Source organism: Oncorhynchus mykiss, chromosome 20, assembly GCF_057628025.1.
Source record: "Oncorhynchus mykiss isolate SJ-2025 chromosome 20, ASM5762802v1, whole genome shotgun sequence".
Taxonomy (NCBI): domain Eukaryota; kingdom Metazoa; phylum Chordata; class Actinopteri; order Salmoniformes; family Salmonidae; genus Oncorhynchus; species Oncorhynchus mykiss.
In genome coordinates, this window is record NC_143041.1 from 43,872,735 (window position 1) to 43,889,946 (window position 17,212).

Consider the following 17,212-nt stretch of genomic DNA (forward strand, 5'->3'; position numbering starts at 1 on the left):
AGTGCCAGTCATTTTAAAGGTGTCAATGTAGAAAGCTGCTCGGTTGACTGCCTGGTAAAGTTTCTGCACCAGATGGAACATGTAGGCATTGATGGTCTGACAGAAGAAGAAAAATGAAAGGCAGTGAAGGTAAATCTGTTACATGGGGGAAAAAACAGCCATTTAGGTTTTCCTTATAAATACAGATGAATCACACACATACAGTGTTTTTACATATACTGTATGTGCAACACAGTCTTACCTCACTTTCCAGCTCCATATTTGGACCAGTTCTGTGGAGATACCGATAAAAGATTTGATATGGGCCGATTCTAAACAACAGCACATGTACATATTTTCCTCCCCAAGCCTCTGCAACACCTGGAAGGATGTACCTGTAAGTGTACTGAGATATATAAATGGATCCACCTGACAAGATTACATACATACATACATACATACATACATACATACATACATGTTTATATCAGTAGCTGGTGTGGTGGCTGTGGAGGATGCTGGTGTTGTGGAGGTGGTCGATGCTGGTGTGGTGGGGGTGGAGGATGCTGGTGTGGTGGAGGATGCTGATGTGGTGGCTCAGGAGGTGGAGGATGCTGATGTGGTGGCTCAGGAGGTGGAGGATGCTGGTGTGGTGGAGGTGGAGGATGCTGGTGTGGTGGAGGTGGAGGATGCTGGTGTGGTGGAGGTGGAGGATGCTGGTGTGGTGGCGGTGGAGGATGCTGGTGTGGTGGAGGTGGAGGATGCTGGTGTGGTGGCTGTGGAGGTGGAGGATGCTGGTGTGTTGGCTCAGGAGGTGGAGGATGCTGGTGTGGTGGCTGAGGAGGTGGAGGATGCTGGTGTGGTGGAGGTGGAGGATGCTGATGTGGCTGAGGAGGATGCTGGTGTGGTGGCTGAGGAGGTGGAGGATGCTGGTGTGGTGGCTGAGGATGCTGGTGTGGTGGCTGTGGAAGTGGAGGATGCTGGTGTGGTGGCTGAGGAGGTGGAGGATGCTGATGTGGTGGCTAAGGAGGCTGCTGATTTTATTTTATGAGGGATCCGAAGAGTCTCCTCTATATGAGGCCTCAGGTGATCCACACTTATTTTAGGGAAGATAACCCCCTTGTCATCTTCCAATTCTGCGATTTTCCCTCCGAGACTGAGAATAGTATATATGGCCGAGATAGTTGGAAATAACCACTTCCTTTTGTGACTAGAGTCTAATACTTCCTGTGGCACACATCAGAGGGCATGATAGGTCACCCAAAAAGATTCAGAAGTGTGCCAGGCCTTGCAGTCCCAAAATAGAAAGGGGGGGGGGGATTTCCTTAATTTTGTGGCTAGAGTCAAATACTTTCTGTGGCACACACTACTGGTCAACTTGAGCTACCAAATTCAAGAAAGATTTCAGATCCAGGCACCCTCTCATTTTAACAAAAAATTGTCGAGGTCACCCCCTTTCCTAGGGAGGGTGACATGTTCGATGCCGATATAACGAAGGGACGAAATAGTGGTTAACTTCCAAAAAGTGGGCCTCAACTGGGTAAGTCTTGTTTTTGCACCTAATTGTGCTACGGTGCTCCAAGATTCTTACTTTTAGTTTGCGCTTCATTTTAGGACAAGATAAATAACTGCCTTTGTAAAGCATGTGATAACACCTTTTGATTGGGATTTGTTTCCTTGTTTGACGGTGCTTGAAGGATCTACATTTGTAAGTGCCATTGTATTAAGCACAGCCATTACACTTGTAGTTTCCATCCGGGTAGAGGCGCAAATAGACTTGTTTGTGCGGGTGTATTTTGGGGGTGGTAAATCAGAGTTTACCAGCTGATCTCTGGGATTTCTGCCCTGCGAGAACACAACCAAGGGAGGGTTTGAAAACACATTACCGATACTGTCATTAGATTCTAGAATGTGCCATTGTTTGAACGATTCCCTTAATTTATTCAGAGCACTTTGAATAGCGCGTAGTTAGAACGCGAGAATGCTTCTTTTTGCCAGACTGTCCTTGAAAGAGATCATGTCTCGATTTGTTTGGGATTTTCTCAATGGCAGTATTAATATGACCGTTTTTGTCTGATTTCTGTCAATCTTATCTTTTTTGATTCGACAGAGTTGGCTGTAGGGTAAACTGCTTTTCAAGTGAAGCGTGTGACAACTATCAGCCCTCAACAAACTGTTAGGATCAGTAGGTTTCCTGTAAAGATCAGTGTATGGAACGTTATCCTCACACGAAATCAAAAGATCAAGGAAACTGATTTGACGTGTGTCAGACTGCATAGTAAATCTCAGGTGCTCAGAACAGGAGTTAAGAAAAGCATGGGAACGCCCTGGAGCTGTTTTGCATCACCCCTCCATAGAACAAAAATATCATTAATGTACCGTTTCCATATAAGAATGTTAGTTAATCATTTTTTATTTTTGTATCAATGATGCTTTTTATATGTTTTGTTTGTAGCTGTAAATCAACCAATGACATCAAGCCACACGCAGCCATGATTACAGACACCTGTTGTGTCCTTCCAAACTATATAAATTAGTGACCCGTGGTGTTTGTCATTATACATCGGATCTCCTAGAGTGTTGCTCTCTTATTGGTTAGCTAAACCAGCAAGCCTGTGTATTTGGTTACCACGGCAACTACTGGAGCTATCTAGTCAAATTTTGCTAGCTGGCTACTCCAGGGGACATTGGAACACATTTCTACCAGCAAATGTGTCCAATTATAGCCATGGTATTGTAATGAAACCGTCAGGGAGCATGTCTCGAACCCTCGACCTTCTAGCCCGAAGTCCACATCGACTGTGCCGCAAAAGCACGCTCGAGCGGCAGAGTCGATATCCGAGCTTGTAAACCCAGGGTCGTTACACTATGAAAGGGGATAATCAACTCGGGGCTCTATGTGTTCTCTGAAAAATAATGCAACTCTGTGGAAGGTCACACCTACTTTCCACGTTGTTCATTATTTTCCGTAAAACGTATAGCTCCTCGTAGATTATACATAATCAGCATATTAGTAGTAATAACTTGTTGTTGGTTAGGATGATGGAGAGTGTGTGTATTATTGCAGTGACGAGGGGAATTACAGAAAGTGTCTTGTCTGTCCACTATCATTATTATATTTCTAAGGAAGTAGGTAGAGAGCAACAGTCGAGTCTCGGTTCCTGATAAATTAGGCTAGTCACTGTGGATCTAGGGCAAGGAGAGATGGGGAGCTCAACATCGAGGTAAGGACAACAGTTGAAGAGAGAAGAAACCCCTGTGAGTGGGGGCCAGAGGGGCCCACACATCATTTGAATGTGTCTTTTTTTTAGGTTACCTACCGTCTCACAAAAATTGTTGTTTTGTTATAATAGGTCATTTTAGGTCAGCTACTGCGTCTTTTCCATGTTATGTCGTCATCTTCTCACGCCATGTTGTTTTGTTATAATAGGTCATTTTAGGTCAGCTACTGCGTCTTTTCCATGTTATGTCGTCATCTTCTCACGCCATGTTGTTTTGTTATAATAGGTCATTTTAGGTCAGCTACTGCGTCTTTTCCATGTTATGTCGTCATCTTCTCACGCCATGTTGTTTTGTTATAATAGGTCATTTTAGGTCAGCTACTGCGTCTTTTCCATGTTATGTCGTCATCTTCTCACGCCATGTTGTTTTATTATAATGTGTCTGTTTCAGGTTACCTTCTCACGAGGCAGGAAGGACAAGCTGGCTCCCCAGAGAAGCCTCTGTCAGATCTGGGTCGCTTATCCTACCTGGCATATTGGAAAAGTGTCATGGTGGAGTACCTCTATAAGCAGCCAGATAAACACATCAGCATTAAAGGAATCAGCAAGGCCACTGGGATGTGCCCACATGACATTACTGCTACTCTCCACAACCTCCGCATGATTGACAGACAGGACGGCAGGTCAGTCTTAACTCACACACTTGCTCTGTCTGTCTGTGTGTGTCCGTCTGTTTGTGTCCGTCTGTTTGTGTCTGTCTGTCTGTTTGTGTGTCTCTGTCTGTGTGTCTCTGTCTGTCTGTCTGTCTGTCAGCACGTGTTCCCTCCTTTCTGACACCTGTCTGTCTGTCTGTCTGTCAGCACGTGTTCCCTCCTTTCTGACACCTGTCTGTCTGTCTGTCTGTCTGCACGTGTTCCCTCCTTTCTGACACCTGTCTGTCTGTCTGTCTGTCTGCACGTGTTCCCTCCTTTCTGACACCTGTCTGTCTGTCTGTCTGTCTGCACGTGTTCCCTCCTTTCTGACACCTGTCTGTCTGTCTGTCTGTCTGCACGTGTTCCCTCCTTTCTGACACCTGTCTGTCTGTCTGTCTGTCTGCACGTGTTCCCTCCTTTCTGACACCTGTCTGTCTGTCTGTCTGTCTGCACGTGTTCCCTCCTTTCTGACACCTGTCTGTCTGTCTGTCTGCACGTGTTCCCTCCTTTCTGACACCTGTCTGTCTGTCTGTCGGTCTGTCTGTCTGCACGTGTTCCCTCCTTTCTGACACCTGTCTGTCTGTCGGTTGTTTTGAACGTGGTCTCCATTAATGCAGCAAAATGTTGACAGAGTCTGGTCAAGTGACAGACCGACAGAAGAGCACCTGCTGCTATTCCATCATGAGAATCCTCTGTTTCAGCTTTATGGATGCCATGCATCATGGATTTATTCTCATACAGATGGTCTTTTTTGTTATTGGTTTACTGTTTAAGCACTTTGACAGTACTTACTGACAATTGCTAATATTTAAAAAAAAAAAAGATATATTGTTTGATTAATTGGTGTATGATTTCTGTCTAGCTTTGTTGTGATCAGAAGATATCGATTGATGTTCAGTTGCATAACTGAAAAATATTTTTGAAAGCTGGTGCTTTTTGACAGTTTATGATTGCTCCTCTCTAGGTTTGTGGTAATCGGAATAGACTGATTGATTGATCGATCTTGCTGATTATTACTCTAGGTTTGTGGTAATCAGAATAGATTGATTGATTGATCGATCTTGCTGATTATTACTCTAGGTTTGTGGTAATCAGAATAGATTGATTGATTGATCGATCTTGCTGATTATTACTCTAGGTTTGTGGTAATCAGAATAGACTGATTGATTGATCGATCTTGCTGATTATTACTCTAGGTTTGTGGTAATCGGAATAGACTGATTGATTGATCGATCTTGCTGATTATTACTCTAGGTTTGTGGTAATCAGAATAGATTGATTGATTGATCGATCTTGCTGATTATTACTCTAGGTTTGTGGTAATCGGAATAGACTGATTGATTGATCGATCTTGCTGATTATTACTCTAGGTTTGTGGTAATCAGAATAGATTGATTGATTGATCGATCTTGCTGATTATTACTCTAGGTTTGTGGTAATCGGAATAGATTGATTGATTGATTGATCTTGCTGATTATTACTCTAGGTTTGTGGTAATCAGAATAGATTGATTGATTGATCGATCTTGCTGATTATTACTCTAGGTTTGTGGTAATCGGAATAGATTGATTGATTGATTGATCTTGCTGATTATTACTCTAGGTTTGTGGTAATCGGAATAGACTGATTGATTGATTGATCTTGCTGATTATTACTCTAGGTTTGTGGTAATCAGAATAGATTGATTGATTGATCGATCTTGCTGATTATTACTCTAGGTTTGTGGTAATCGGAATAGATTGATTGATTGATCGATCTTGCTGATTATTACTCTAGGTTTGTGGTAATCGGAATAGATTGATTGATTGATCGATCTTGCTGATTATTACTCTAGGTTTGTGGTAATCAGAATAGATTGATTGATTGATCGATCTTGCTGATTATTACTCTAGGTTTGTGGTAATCAGAATAGACTGATTGATTGATCGATCTTGCTGATTATTACTCTAGGTTTGTGGTAATCAGAATAGACTGATTGATTGATCGATCTTGCTGATTATTACTCTAGGTTTGTGGTAATCGGAATAGATTGATTGATTGATCGATCTTGCTGATTATTACTCTAGGTTTGTGGTAATCGGAATAGATTGATTGATTGATTGATCGATCTTGCTGATTATTACTCTAGGTTTGTGGTAATCAGAATAGATTGATTGATTGATTGATCTTGCTGATTATTACTCTAGGTTTGTGGTAATCGGAATAGACTGATTGATTGATCGATCTTGCTGATTATTACTCTAGGTTTGTGGTAATCAGAATAGATTGATTGATTGATTGATCTTGCTGATTATTACTCTAGGTTTGTGGTAATCGGAATAGATTGATTGATTGATTGATCGATCTTGCTGATTATTACTCTAGGTTTGTGGTAATCGGAATAGATTGATTGATTGATTGATCGATCTTGCTGATTATTACTCTAGGTTTGTGGTAATCGGAATAGATTGATTGATTGATTGATCGATCTTGCTGATTATTACTCTAGGTTTGTGGTAATCAGAATAGATTGATTGATTGATCGATCTTGCTGATTATTACTCTAGGTTTGTGGTAATCAGAATAGATTGATTGATTGATTGATCGATCTTGCTGATTATTACTCTAGGTTTGTGGTAATCGGAATAGATTGATTGATTGATTGATCGATCTTGCTGATTATTACTCTAGGTTTGTGGTAATCGGAATAGATTGATTGATTGATTGATCTTGCTGATTATTACTCTAGGTTTGTGGTAATCGGAATAGATTGATTGATTGATCGATCTTGCTGATTATTACTCTAGGTTTGTGGTAATCGGAATAGACTGATTGATTGATCGATCTTGCTGATTATTACTCTAGGTTTGTGGTAATCGGAATAGATTGATTGATTGATCGATCTTGCTGATTATTACTCTAGGTTTGTGGTAATCGGAATAGATTGATTGATTGATTGATCGATCTTGCTGATTATTACTCTAGGTTTGTGGTAATCGGAATAGATTGATTGATTGATTGATCGATCTTGCTGATTATTACTCTAGGTTTGTGGTAATCAGAATATACTCAGTGTTTCCCCTGTATTAGTGGGCCACTCCAGAGTATATGATTTTTTTAAAAATCATTTAAATATATTTTTTTTTTAATGGGATGGTGAAACATGTTCAGTGTAAACTTAAATGATTAAAACCATATATAAAGTATTTAGAAAAGTCTGTCTGTCTGTCCGAGTAGATCCGTCTGTCTGTCTGTCTGTCTGTCTGAGTAGGTCCATCTGTCTGTCTGTCTGAGTAGATCCGTCTGTCTGTCTGTCTGAGTAGATCCGTCTGTCTGTCTGTCTGTCTGTCTGTCTTGTCTGTCTGTCTGTCCGAGTAGATCCGTCTGTCTGTCTGTCTGTCTGTCTGTCCGAGTAGGTCTGTCTGTCTGTCTGTCTGTCCGAGTAGATCCGTCTGTCTGTCTGTCTGTACGAGTAGATCTGTCTGTCTGTCTGTCTGTCTGTTTGTCTGTCTGTACCGATATATATTTAAATAACTCTGTCTTTGAGAACTAACAATCACCAAAATATAAACTACAGTCGGGGAGAATCAAACATTAAATAAATGTCATGGCGTGGGGCCCACATTGATTTTGTTCGAATTTGCAAAATAACATGACATAAGCCATGGCTGTAAATTATCTTTAAAACTAGTGCTGGGCGATTAAGTACTTTTTCAGGTCGTTTTGGTTCGACCAAACCGTTCAGACGGTATCGACGATTTCGTGAGAAGACCAATTTTTTTCGGGTTGTCTCGTGGTCGGACAAACACCGCTCTAACTCTGTCACCTTTCAAACACCGCTCTAACTCTGTCACCTTTCAAACACCGCTCTAACTCTGTCACCTTTCAAACACCGCTCTAACTCTGTCACCTTTCAAACACCGCTCTAACTCTGTCACCTTTCAAACACCGCTCTAACTCTGTCACCTTTCAAACGTGCGACATGCGGTGGATTGAGATGCATCCAAGGCTAAAAAACAGATATCCCTTTAAACTGACTGATTACGATACAGATGTTTATATTATGCGAATTAGATTTCCGCAGTGGCGCGGACATCGACCTTGAGTTGGAGGTTATTTTATTTTTTACAGGGACAGTGCACATTAATCAACGTTTCAGTAAACGGATCTTAGGGGGTTAATGGGAATTCCGAAGCCAGAACATAGAAAATATTCCATTGTTTGTCAGGTCCGATATAAGCCCATAGAAACGCATTGGTCTTATTATTGACAGATTTTGACGAGATTGAAACGTCGCTTTTTCTCTCTGACCCGTCTCTGTCCGAGCCGGAAAAAAACTGGCCCAATGGATTATGGTCATTGTAGTTAATTACCACGTTTCTGCGCTGACATAGGATCAAATAAAATGTTATTGGTCACATACAACATACTTAGCAGATGTTATTGCGGGTGTAGCGAAATGCTTGTGTTCCTACTGTAGCGCCAACAGTACAGTAATATCTTAACAATTTACAACAATACACGCAAAATCTAAAAAATAAATAAATAATGGAATATAGAAATATTAGAAGGTGCCAGAGTCCGGGATATAAATATATGTATTTGATGGTGTGTGAAAAGACAATATGGGCAGTGCAGTGAGCTCCAAAAGTATTTGAAGAGTAACCATTTTTTGTTGTTGTTTGTGCTCTGTACACCAGCACTTTGGATGTGAAATGACACAGTGATGATGAGGTTAAAGGTTAAAGTGCAAACTCTCAGCTTTAATTTTTTTTAGGCTGTTTCTGAGGGGTTACATAGTCACCCCCCATTTTAAGGGACCAAAAAGTATTGGGACAAATTCACTTCAGAAAGTGTTCACACCCCTTTAACTTTTAACACATTTTGTTGTTACAGCGTGAATTTCAAATGGATTACATTTAGATTTGTTTTTTGTCACACACAATGACTCAAAGTGGAATTATGTTTTCTGTCACACACAATGACTCAAAGTGGAATTATGTTTTCTGTCACACACAATGACTCAAAGTGGAATTATGTTTTCTGTCACACACAATGACTCAAAGTGGAATTATGTTTTCTGTCACACACAATGACTCAAAGTGGAATTATGTTTTCTGTCACACACAATGACTCAAAGTGGAATTATGTTTTCTGTCACACACAATGACTCAAAGTGGAATTATGTTTTTTGAAAATGTCTCTTAAGTATTCAAACCCTTTTTTTATTTTTTATGGCAAGATCAAATACATTCAGGAGTAAAAATGTGCTTAAGTTGCATGGACTCACTCTGTGTGCAATAATAGTGTTTAACATTATTTTTGAATTACTACCCCATCTCTGAACCCTACACATACAATTATCTGTAAGGTCCCTCAGTCAATCACTGGATTTCAAACACAGATTCAACCACAAAGACCAGGGAAGTATTCCAGTACCTCACAAAGAAGGGCAGCTGTTGGTAGATGGGTAAAGAAAAGCAGACATTGAACATCCCTTTGAGCACGGTGAAGTTATTAATTACAATACAAAGATACTTCCTAACGCAGTTGCCGGAGAGGAAGGAAATCACTCAGGGATTTCACCATGAGGCCAAAGGTGACTTTAAAACAGTTGCAGAATTTAATGGCTGTGATATTACAAACTGAGGATGGATCAACAACATTTTAGTTACACCACAATAATAACCTAACTGACATAGTGAAAATAAGGAAGCCTGTACAGAATAAAATTGTCCAAAACATGTATCCTGTTTGCAACAAGGTATTAAAGTAATACTGCAACAAATGTGACAAAGCAATTAACTTTTTGTCTTGAATACAAAGTGTTATGTTTGGGGCAAATCCAATACAACCAATTACTGAGTACCACTCTCCATATTTTCAAGCATGGTGGTGGCATGTTATGGGTATGCTTGTAATTGTTAAGGACTGGGAAGTTTTTCAGGATAAAAAAAATAAACTGAATGGAACTAAAGCACAGGCAAAATCCTAGTAGGAAACCTGGTTGTCGGCATTCCACCAGACACTTGTAGAGTAAATCCATCTTTCAGCAGGACAATAACCTAAAACACAAGGCCAAATCCGCACTAGAGTTGCTTACTAAGAAGACCGTGATTGTTCCAAAGTGGCCGAGTTACAGTTTTGAATTTAAATCTGAATGAACATCTATGGAAAGACCTTTTGGCTGTCATTTACCTGTAAATGGTTGTCTAGCAACGATGATTAAACAACCAATTTGACAGATCTTGGAAGAATTTTTAAAAGACAATGGGCAAATGTTGCACAATCCAGGCTTGGAAAGCTGTCGAGATTTACCCAGAAAGACTCACAGCTTTATTCAAATCAAATGTATTTATATAGCCCTTCTTACATCAGCTGATATCTCAAAGTGCTGCACAGAAACCCAGCCTAAAACCCCAAACAGCAAGCAATGCAGGTGTAATCGCTGCCAAATGTGATTCTAACATGTATTGACTCATGAGGTTGAATACTAATCTAATCAATATACTTTATATTACTGTTTGAATTTTTTTATGCTGTTTTTTTTCCCCACAAATGTTAGAATTTTTCTTCCACTTTGACAGAGTTTTGTTGGTAGATCGTTGACAAACAAATGACATATCCATTATAATTCCACTTTGTAACACAACAAAATGTAGAACAGGTCAAGGGGTGTGAATACTTTCTGAAGGCATGGTAGATGTGCTAGTCAAAAGTGTAGTATTTGGCCTCATTCATAGCACACGATGATCACATCAACTCTGTTGGATGCATTTGGTTGTGTTTCAGATTATTTTGCGCCCAATAGAAATGAAAGGTAAATAATGTAATGTGTCATTTTATAATCACTTTTATTGTAAACAGGAATATCATATATTTCCTGAATGAATCATGAATCATTTTGAGAAAGTTACAGATGCACAAATATCTTACCCCCAGAAAACTGCTAACCTCCCTTTGTTATTGTAATGGTGAGAGGTTAGCATGTTTTAGGGGTATGATATAAAATGCTAACCTCTCCTAATTATTGGTAATGGTGAGGGGTTAGCATGTTTTGGGGGTATGATCTAAAATGCTAACCTCCCCTGTTATTGTAATGGTGAGAGGTTAGCATGTCTTGGGGGTATGATATAAAATGCTAACCTCCCCTGTTATTGTAATGGTGAGAGGTTAGCATGTCTTGGGGGTATGATATTTGTGTGTATGTACAGTGCATTTGGAAAGTATTCAGACCCCTTGACTTTTTCCACATTTTGTTACATTACAGACTTATTCTAAAGTGGATTAAATAATTTTTTCCCTCATCAATCTACACACAATATCCCATAATGACAAAGCAGAAACAGGTGTTTAGTAATGTTTGCTAATTTTTTGAAAATTAAAAAAATGTACATCTGAAATGTCACGTTTACGTAGGTATATTCAGACCCTTTACTCAGTACTTTGTTGAAGCACCTTTGGCAGCGATTACAGCCTCAAGTCTTCTTGGGTATGACGCTACAAGCTTGGCACATCTGTATTTGTGGAGTTTCTCCCATTCTTCTCTGCATATCCTCTCAAGCTCTGTCAGGTTGGATGGGAAGCGTCGCTGCACAGCTATTTTCAGTTCTCTCCACTGATGTTCGATTGGGTTCAAGTCCGGGCTCTGGCTGGGCCACTCAAGGACATTCAGAGACTTGTCCCGAAGCCACTCCTGCGTTATCTTGGCTGTGTACTTAGGGTCGTTGTCCTGTTGGAAGGAGAACCTTTGCCCCAGTCTGAGGTCCTGAGCACTCTGGAGCAGATTTTCCTCAAGATCTGTTGCTCCATGTAGTGAATCTGTGATCCATGTAGACCAGGGCTGTCCAACCCTCTTCCTGGAGATCTACCGTCCTGTAGGTTTTCAGTCCAACCCTAATTTAGCAGTTCTGATTCAGCTAGTTAAGGTCTTGTTGAGCAGCTAATTAGTATAATCAGGTGTGTTAAATTAGGGTTGAACTGAAAACCCTCAGGACGGTAGATCTCCAGGAAGAGGGTTGGACTGAAAACCCACAGGACCGTAGTTCTCCAGAAAGAGGGTTGGACTGAAAACCCACAGGACCGTAGCTCTCCAGAAAGAGGGTTGGACTGCCCTGATGTAGTGAATCAGTATAGATTGATTGATTTTATCCTGTTGATTTATTACTCTAGGTTTGTGGTGATCCGAAGAGAGCGATTGATCCAGAGACACATGGAGAAGCTGCGAGTCACCCCCAGGCTGAACCAGGTCGACCCTGACGCCCTGCACTGGACCCCCGCTGTGGCCCTCAACTCTGTCCTGTCTGAGGAGGAGAGAGAGGCTGAGATGGATGTAAGTCTCGTGAAGACTCACACCACATATACACAGTGTTATTCCACTTTGCTCCTCAAGAGCTAATGGATATGCAGTGTTTTTGTTGTTTCAGCTCATCACTAAAACCCCAGTCAAACAATCAACTAATCACGGTCTTCAGTCTGGTCTAGAACATGATTAGGTAAATTAGGTGTTTGTGCTGGGCTGGTACAAAACCCTGCACACCCAGTATCTCTGCTCTAGTTCTATAGGCTTAGTCAGTATCTTCAGCTGAGGCTGTGTGATCATTCTACCCCCCCCTTACAGTCTGTTAAATGTATTGTTTGGTTAGCTTTCAGAGTTCAAACCAAGGACATTAATGGGCAAAGCCTGTTCACTGTCACTAGACATTTAATGTGGTGCAAAATTGCCCCAAATCAGTTCACTACATAATTAATAGTACTAAATATTCCATGAAATGCAATCTCTCCATGGTTGCTTAACAGCAAATTCTTCCTCTGCTTTGACACACACACACACACACCCAATCAACAAGAAGAGGCAGTCTAATCACGTCATCATCATGGTGATTGAAATGTCATGATGTTAATTCAGATTGTGTTTGTTTGCCACGCGTATAGTGAAATGCTTAACGTGCAAAGCCCTACCCAACAGGTACAGCAGCGTTCAATATCAAAGCCCTACCCAACAGGTAAAGCAGTGTTCAATATCAAAGCCCTACCCAACAGGTACAGTGTTCGATATCAAAGCCCTACCCAACAGGTACAGCAGCGTTCAATATCAAAGCCCTACCCAACAGGTACAGTGTTCAATATCAAAGCCCTACCCAACAGGTACAGTGTTCAATATCAAAGCCCTACCCAACAGGTACAGTGTTCGATATCAAAGCCCTACCCAACAGGTACAGCAGCGTTCAATATCAAAGCCCTACCCAACAGGTGCAGCAGTGCTCAATATCAAAGCCCTACCCAACAGGTACAGCAGTGCTCAATATCAAAGCCCTACCCAACAGGTACAGTGCTCAATATCAAAGCCCTACCCAACAGGTACAGCAGTGCTCAATATCAAAGCCCTACCCAACAGGTACAGTGTTCAATATCAAAGCCCTACCCAACAGGTACAGTGCTCAATATCAAAGCCCTACCCAACAGGTACAGTGTTCAATATCAAAGCCCTACCCAACAGGTACAGCAGTGCTCAATATCAAAGCCCTACCCAACAGGTACAGTGTTCAATATCAAAGCCCTACCCAACAGGTACAGTGTTCAATATCAAAGCCCTACCCAACAGGTACAGTGTTCAATATCAAAGCCCTACCCAACAGGTACAGCAGTGTTCAATATCACAGCCCTACCCAACAGGTACAGTGTTCAATATCAAAGCCCTACCCAACAGGTAAAGCAGTGTTCAATATCAAAGCCCTACCCAACAGGTACAGTGTTCAATATCAAAGCCCTACCCAACAGGTACAGTGTTCAATATCAAAGCCCTACCCAACAGGTACAGTAGTGTATATCAAAGCCCTACCCAACAGGTACAGCAGTGCTCAATATCAAAGCCCTACCCAACAGGTACAGCAGTGCTCAATATCAAAGCCCTACCCAACAGGTACAGTGTTCAATATCAAAGCCCTACCCAACAGGTACAGCAGCGTTCAATATCAAAGCCCTACCCAACAGGTACAGTGTTCAATATCAAAGCCCTACCCAACAGGTACAGTGTTCAATATCAAAGCCCTACCCAACAGGTACAGTGTTCAATATCAAAGCCCTACCCAACAGGTACAGTGTTCAATATCAAAGCCCTACCCAATAGGTACAGCAGTGCTCAATATCAAAGCCCTACCCAACAGGTACAGTGTTCAATATCAAAGCCCTACCCAATAGGTACAGCAGTGTTCAATATCAAAGCCCTACCCAACAGGTACAGTGCTCAATATCAAAGCCCTACCCAACAGGTACAGCAGTGCTCAATATCAAAGCCCTACCCAATAGGTACAGCAGTGCTCAATATCAAAGCCCTACCCAACAGGTACAGTGCTCAATATCAAAGCCCTACCCAACAGGTACAGCAGTGCTCAATATCAAAGCCCTACCCAACAGGTACAGCAGTGCTCAATATCAAAGCCCTACCCAATAGGTACAGCAGTGCTCAATATCAAAGCCCTACCCAACAGGTACAGTGTTCAATATCAAAGCCCTACCCAACAGGTACAGTGTTCAATATCAAAGCCCTACCCAACAGGTACAGTGTTCAATATCAAAGCCCTACCCAACAGGTACAGCAGTGCTCAATATCAAAGCCCTACCCAACAGGTACAGTGTTCAATATCAAAGCCCTACCCAACAGGTACAGTGCTCAATATCAAAGCCCTACCCAACAGGGACAGTGCTCAATATCAAAGCCCTACCCAACAGGTACAGCAGTGCTCAATATCAAAGCCCTACCCAACAGGTACAGTGTTCAATATCAAAGCCCTACCCAACAGGTACAGTGTTCAATATCAAAGCCCTACCCAACAGGTACAGTGTTCAATATCAAAGCCCTACCCAATAGGTACAGCAGTGCTCAATATCAAAGCCCTACCCAACAGGTACAGTGTTCAATATCAAAGCCCTACCCAATAGGTACAGCAGTGTTCAATATCAAAGCCCTACCCAACAGGTACAGTGCTCAATATCAAAGCCCTACCCAACAGGTACAGCAGTGCTCAATATCAAAGCCCTACCCAATAGGTACAGCAGTGCTCAATATCAAAGCCCTACCCAACAGGTACAGTGCTCAATATCAAAGCCCTACCCAACAGGTACAGCAGTGCTCAATATCAAAGCCCTACCCAACAGGTACAGCAGTGCTCAATATCAAAGCCCTACCCAATAGGTACAGCAGTGCTCAATATCAAAGCCCTACCCAACAGGTACAGTGTTCAATATCAAAGCCCTACCCAACAGGTACAGCAGTGTTCAATATCACAGCCCTACCCAACAGGTACAGTGTTCAATATCAAAGCCCTACCCAACAGGTAAAGCAGTGTTCAATATCAAAGCCCTACCCAACAGGTACAGTGTTCAATATCAAAGCCCTACCCAACAGGTACAGTGTTCAATATCAAAGCCCTACCCAACAGGTACAGTAGTGTATATCAAAGCCCTACCCAACAGGTACAGCAGTGCTCAATATCAAAGCCCTACCCAACAGGTACAGCAGTGCTCAATATCAAAGCCCTACCCAACAGGTACAGTGTTCAATATCAAAGCCCTACCCAACAGGTACAGCAGCGTTCAATATCAAAGCCCTACCCAACAGGTACAGTGTTCAATATCAAAGCCCTACCCAACAGGTACAGTGTTCAATATCAAAGCCCTACCCAACAGGTACAGTGTTCAATATCAAAGCCCTACCCAACAGGTACAGCAGTGTTCAATATCACAGCCCTACCCAACAGGTACAGTGTTCAATATCAAAGCCCTACCCAACAGGTAAAGCAGTGTTCAATATCAAAGCCCTACCCAACAGGTACAGTGTTCAATATCAAAGCCCTACCCAACAGGTACAGTGTTCAATATCAAAGCCCTACCCAACAGGTACAGTAGTGTATATCAAAGCCCTACCCAACAGGTACAGCAGTGCTCAATATCAAAGCCCTACCCAACAGGTACAGCAGTGCTCAATATCAAAGCCCTACCCAACAGGTACAGTGTTCAATATCAAAGCCCTACCCAACAGGTACAGCAGCGTTCAATATCAAAGCCCTACCCAACAGGTACAGTGTTCAATATCAAAGCCCTACCCAACAGGTACAGTGTTCAATATCAAAGCCCTACCCAACAGGTACAGTGTTCAATATCAAAGCCCTACCCAACAGGTACAGTGTTCAATATCAAAGCCCTACCCAATAGGTACAGCAGTGCTCAATATCAAAGCCCTACCCAACAGGTACAGTGTTCAATATCAAAGCCCTACCCAATAGGTACAGCAGTGTTCAATATCAAAGCCCTACCCAACAGGTACAGTGCTCAATATCAAAGCCCTACCCAACAGGTACAGCAGTGCTCAATATCAAAGCCCTACCCAATAGGTACAGCAGTGCTCAATATCAAAGCCCTACCCAACAGGTACAGTGCTCAATATCAAAGCCCTACCCAACAGGTACAGCAGTGCTCAATATCAAAGCCCTACCCAACAGGTACAGCAGTGCTCAATATCAAAGCCCTACCCAATAGGTACAGCAGTGCTCAATATCAAAGCCCTACCCAACAGGTACAGTGTTCAATATCAAAGCCCTACCCAACAGGTACAGTGTTCAATATCAAAGCCCTACCCAACAGGTACAGTGTTCAATATCAAAGCCCTACCCAACAGGTACAGCAGTGCTCAATATCAAAGCCCTACCCAACAGGTACAGTGTTCAATATCAAAGCCCTACCCAACAGGTACAGTGCTCAATATCAAAGCCCTACCCAACAGGTACAGTGCTCAATATCAAAGCCCTACCCAACAGGTACAGCAGTGCTCAATATCAAAGCCCTACCCAACAGGTACAGTGTTCAATATCAAAGCCCTACCCAACAGGTACAGTGTTCAATATCAAAGCCCTACCCAACAGGTACAGTGTTCAATATCAAAGCCCTACCCAATAGGTACAGCAGTGCTCAATATCAAAGCCCTACCCAACAGGTACAGTGTTCAATATCAAAGCCCTACCCAATAGGTACAGCAGTGTTCAATATCAAAGCCCTACCCAACAGGTACAGTGCTCAATATCAAAGCCCTACCCAACAGGTACAGCAGTGCTCAATATCAAAGCCCTACCCAATAGGTACAGCAGTGCTCAATATCAAAGCCCTACCCAACAGGTACAGTGCTCAATATCAAAGCCCTACCCAACAGGTACAGCAGTGCTCAATATCAAAGCCCTACCCAACAGGTACAGCAGTGCTCAATATCAAAGCCCTACCCAATAGGTACAGCAGTGCTCAATATCAAAGCCCTACCCAACAGGTACAGTGTTCAATATCAAAGCCCTA

General features: G+C 42.0%; 1 protein-coding gene across 4 annotated transcripts in view; it reads left to right on the forward strand.

Annotated features, from left to right (window-relative positions):
* Positions 1 to 17,212, forward strand: part of LOC110499546 (histone acetyltransferase KAT6B) — a 106,225-nt gene that overhangs the window by 77,194 nt on the left and 11,819 nt on the right. For all 4 annotated transcript variants that reach the window (XM_090213109.1, XM_090213110.1, XM_036956330.2 and 1 more), the window contains exons 13-14: positions 3,652 to 3,883; positions 12,044 to 12,203. In XM_090213109.1, the coding sequence (XP_090069235.1) occupies positions 3,652 to 3,883; positions 12,044 to 12,203 (392 nt within the window). The remainder of the gene's footprint in view (positions 1 to 3,651; positions 3,884 to 12,043; positions 12,204 to 17,212) is intronic.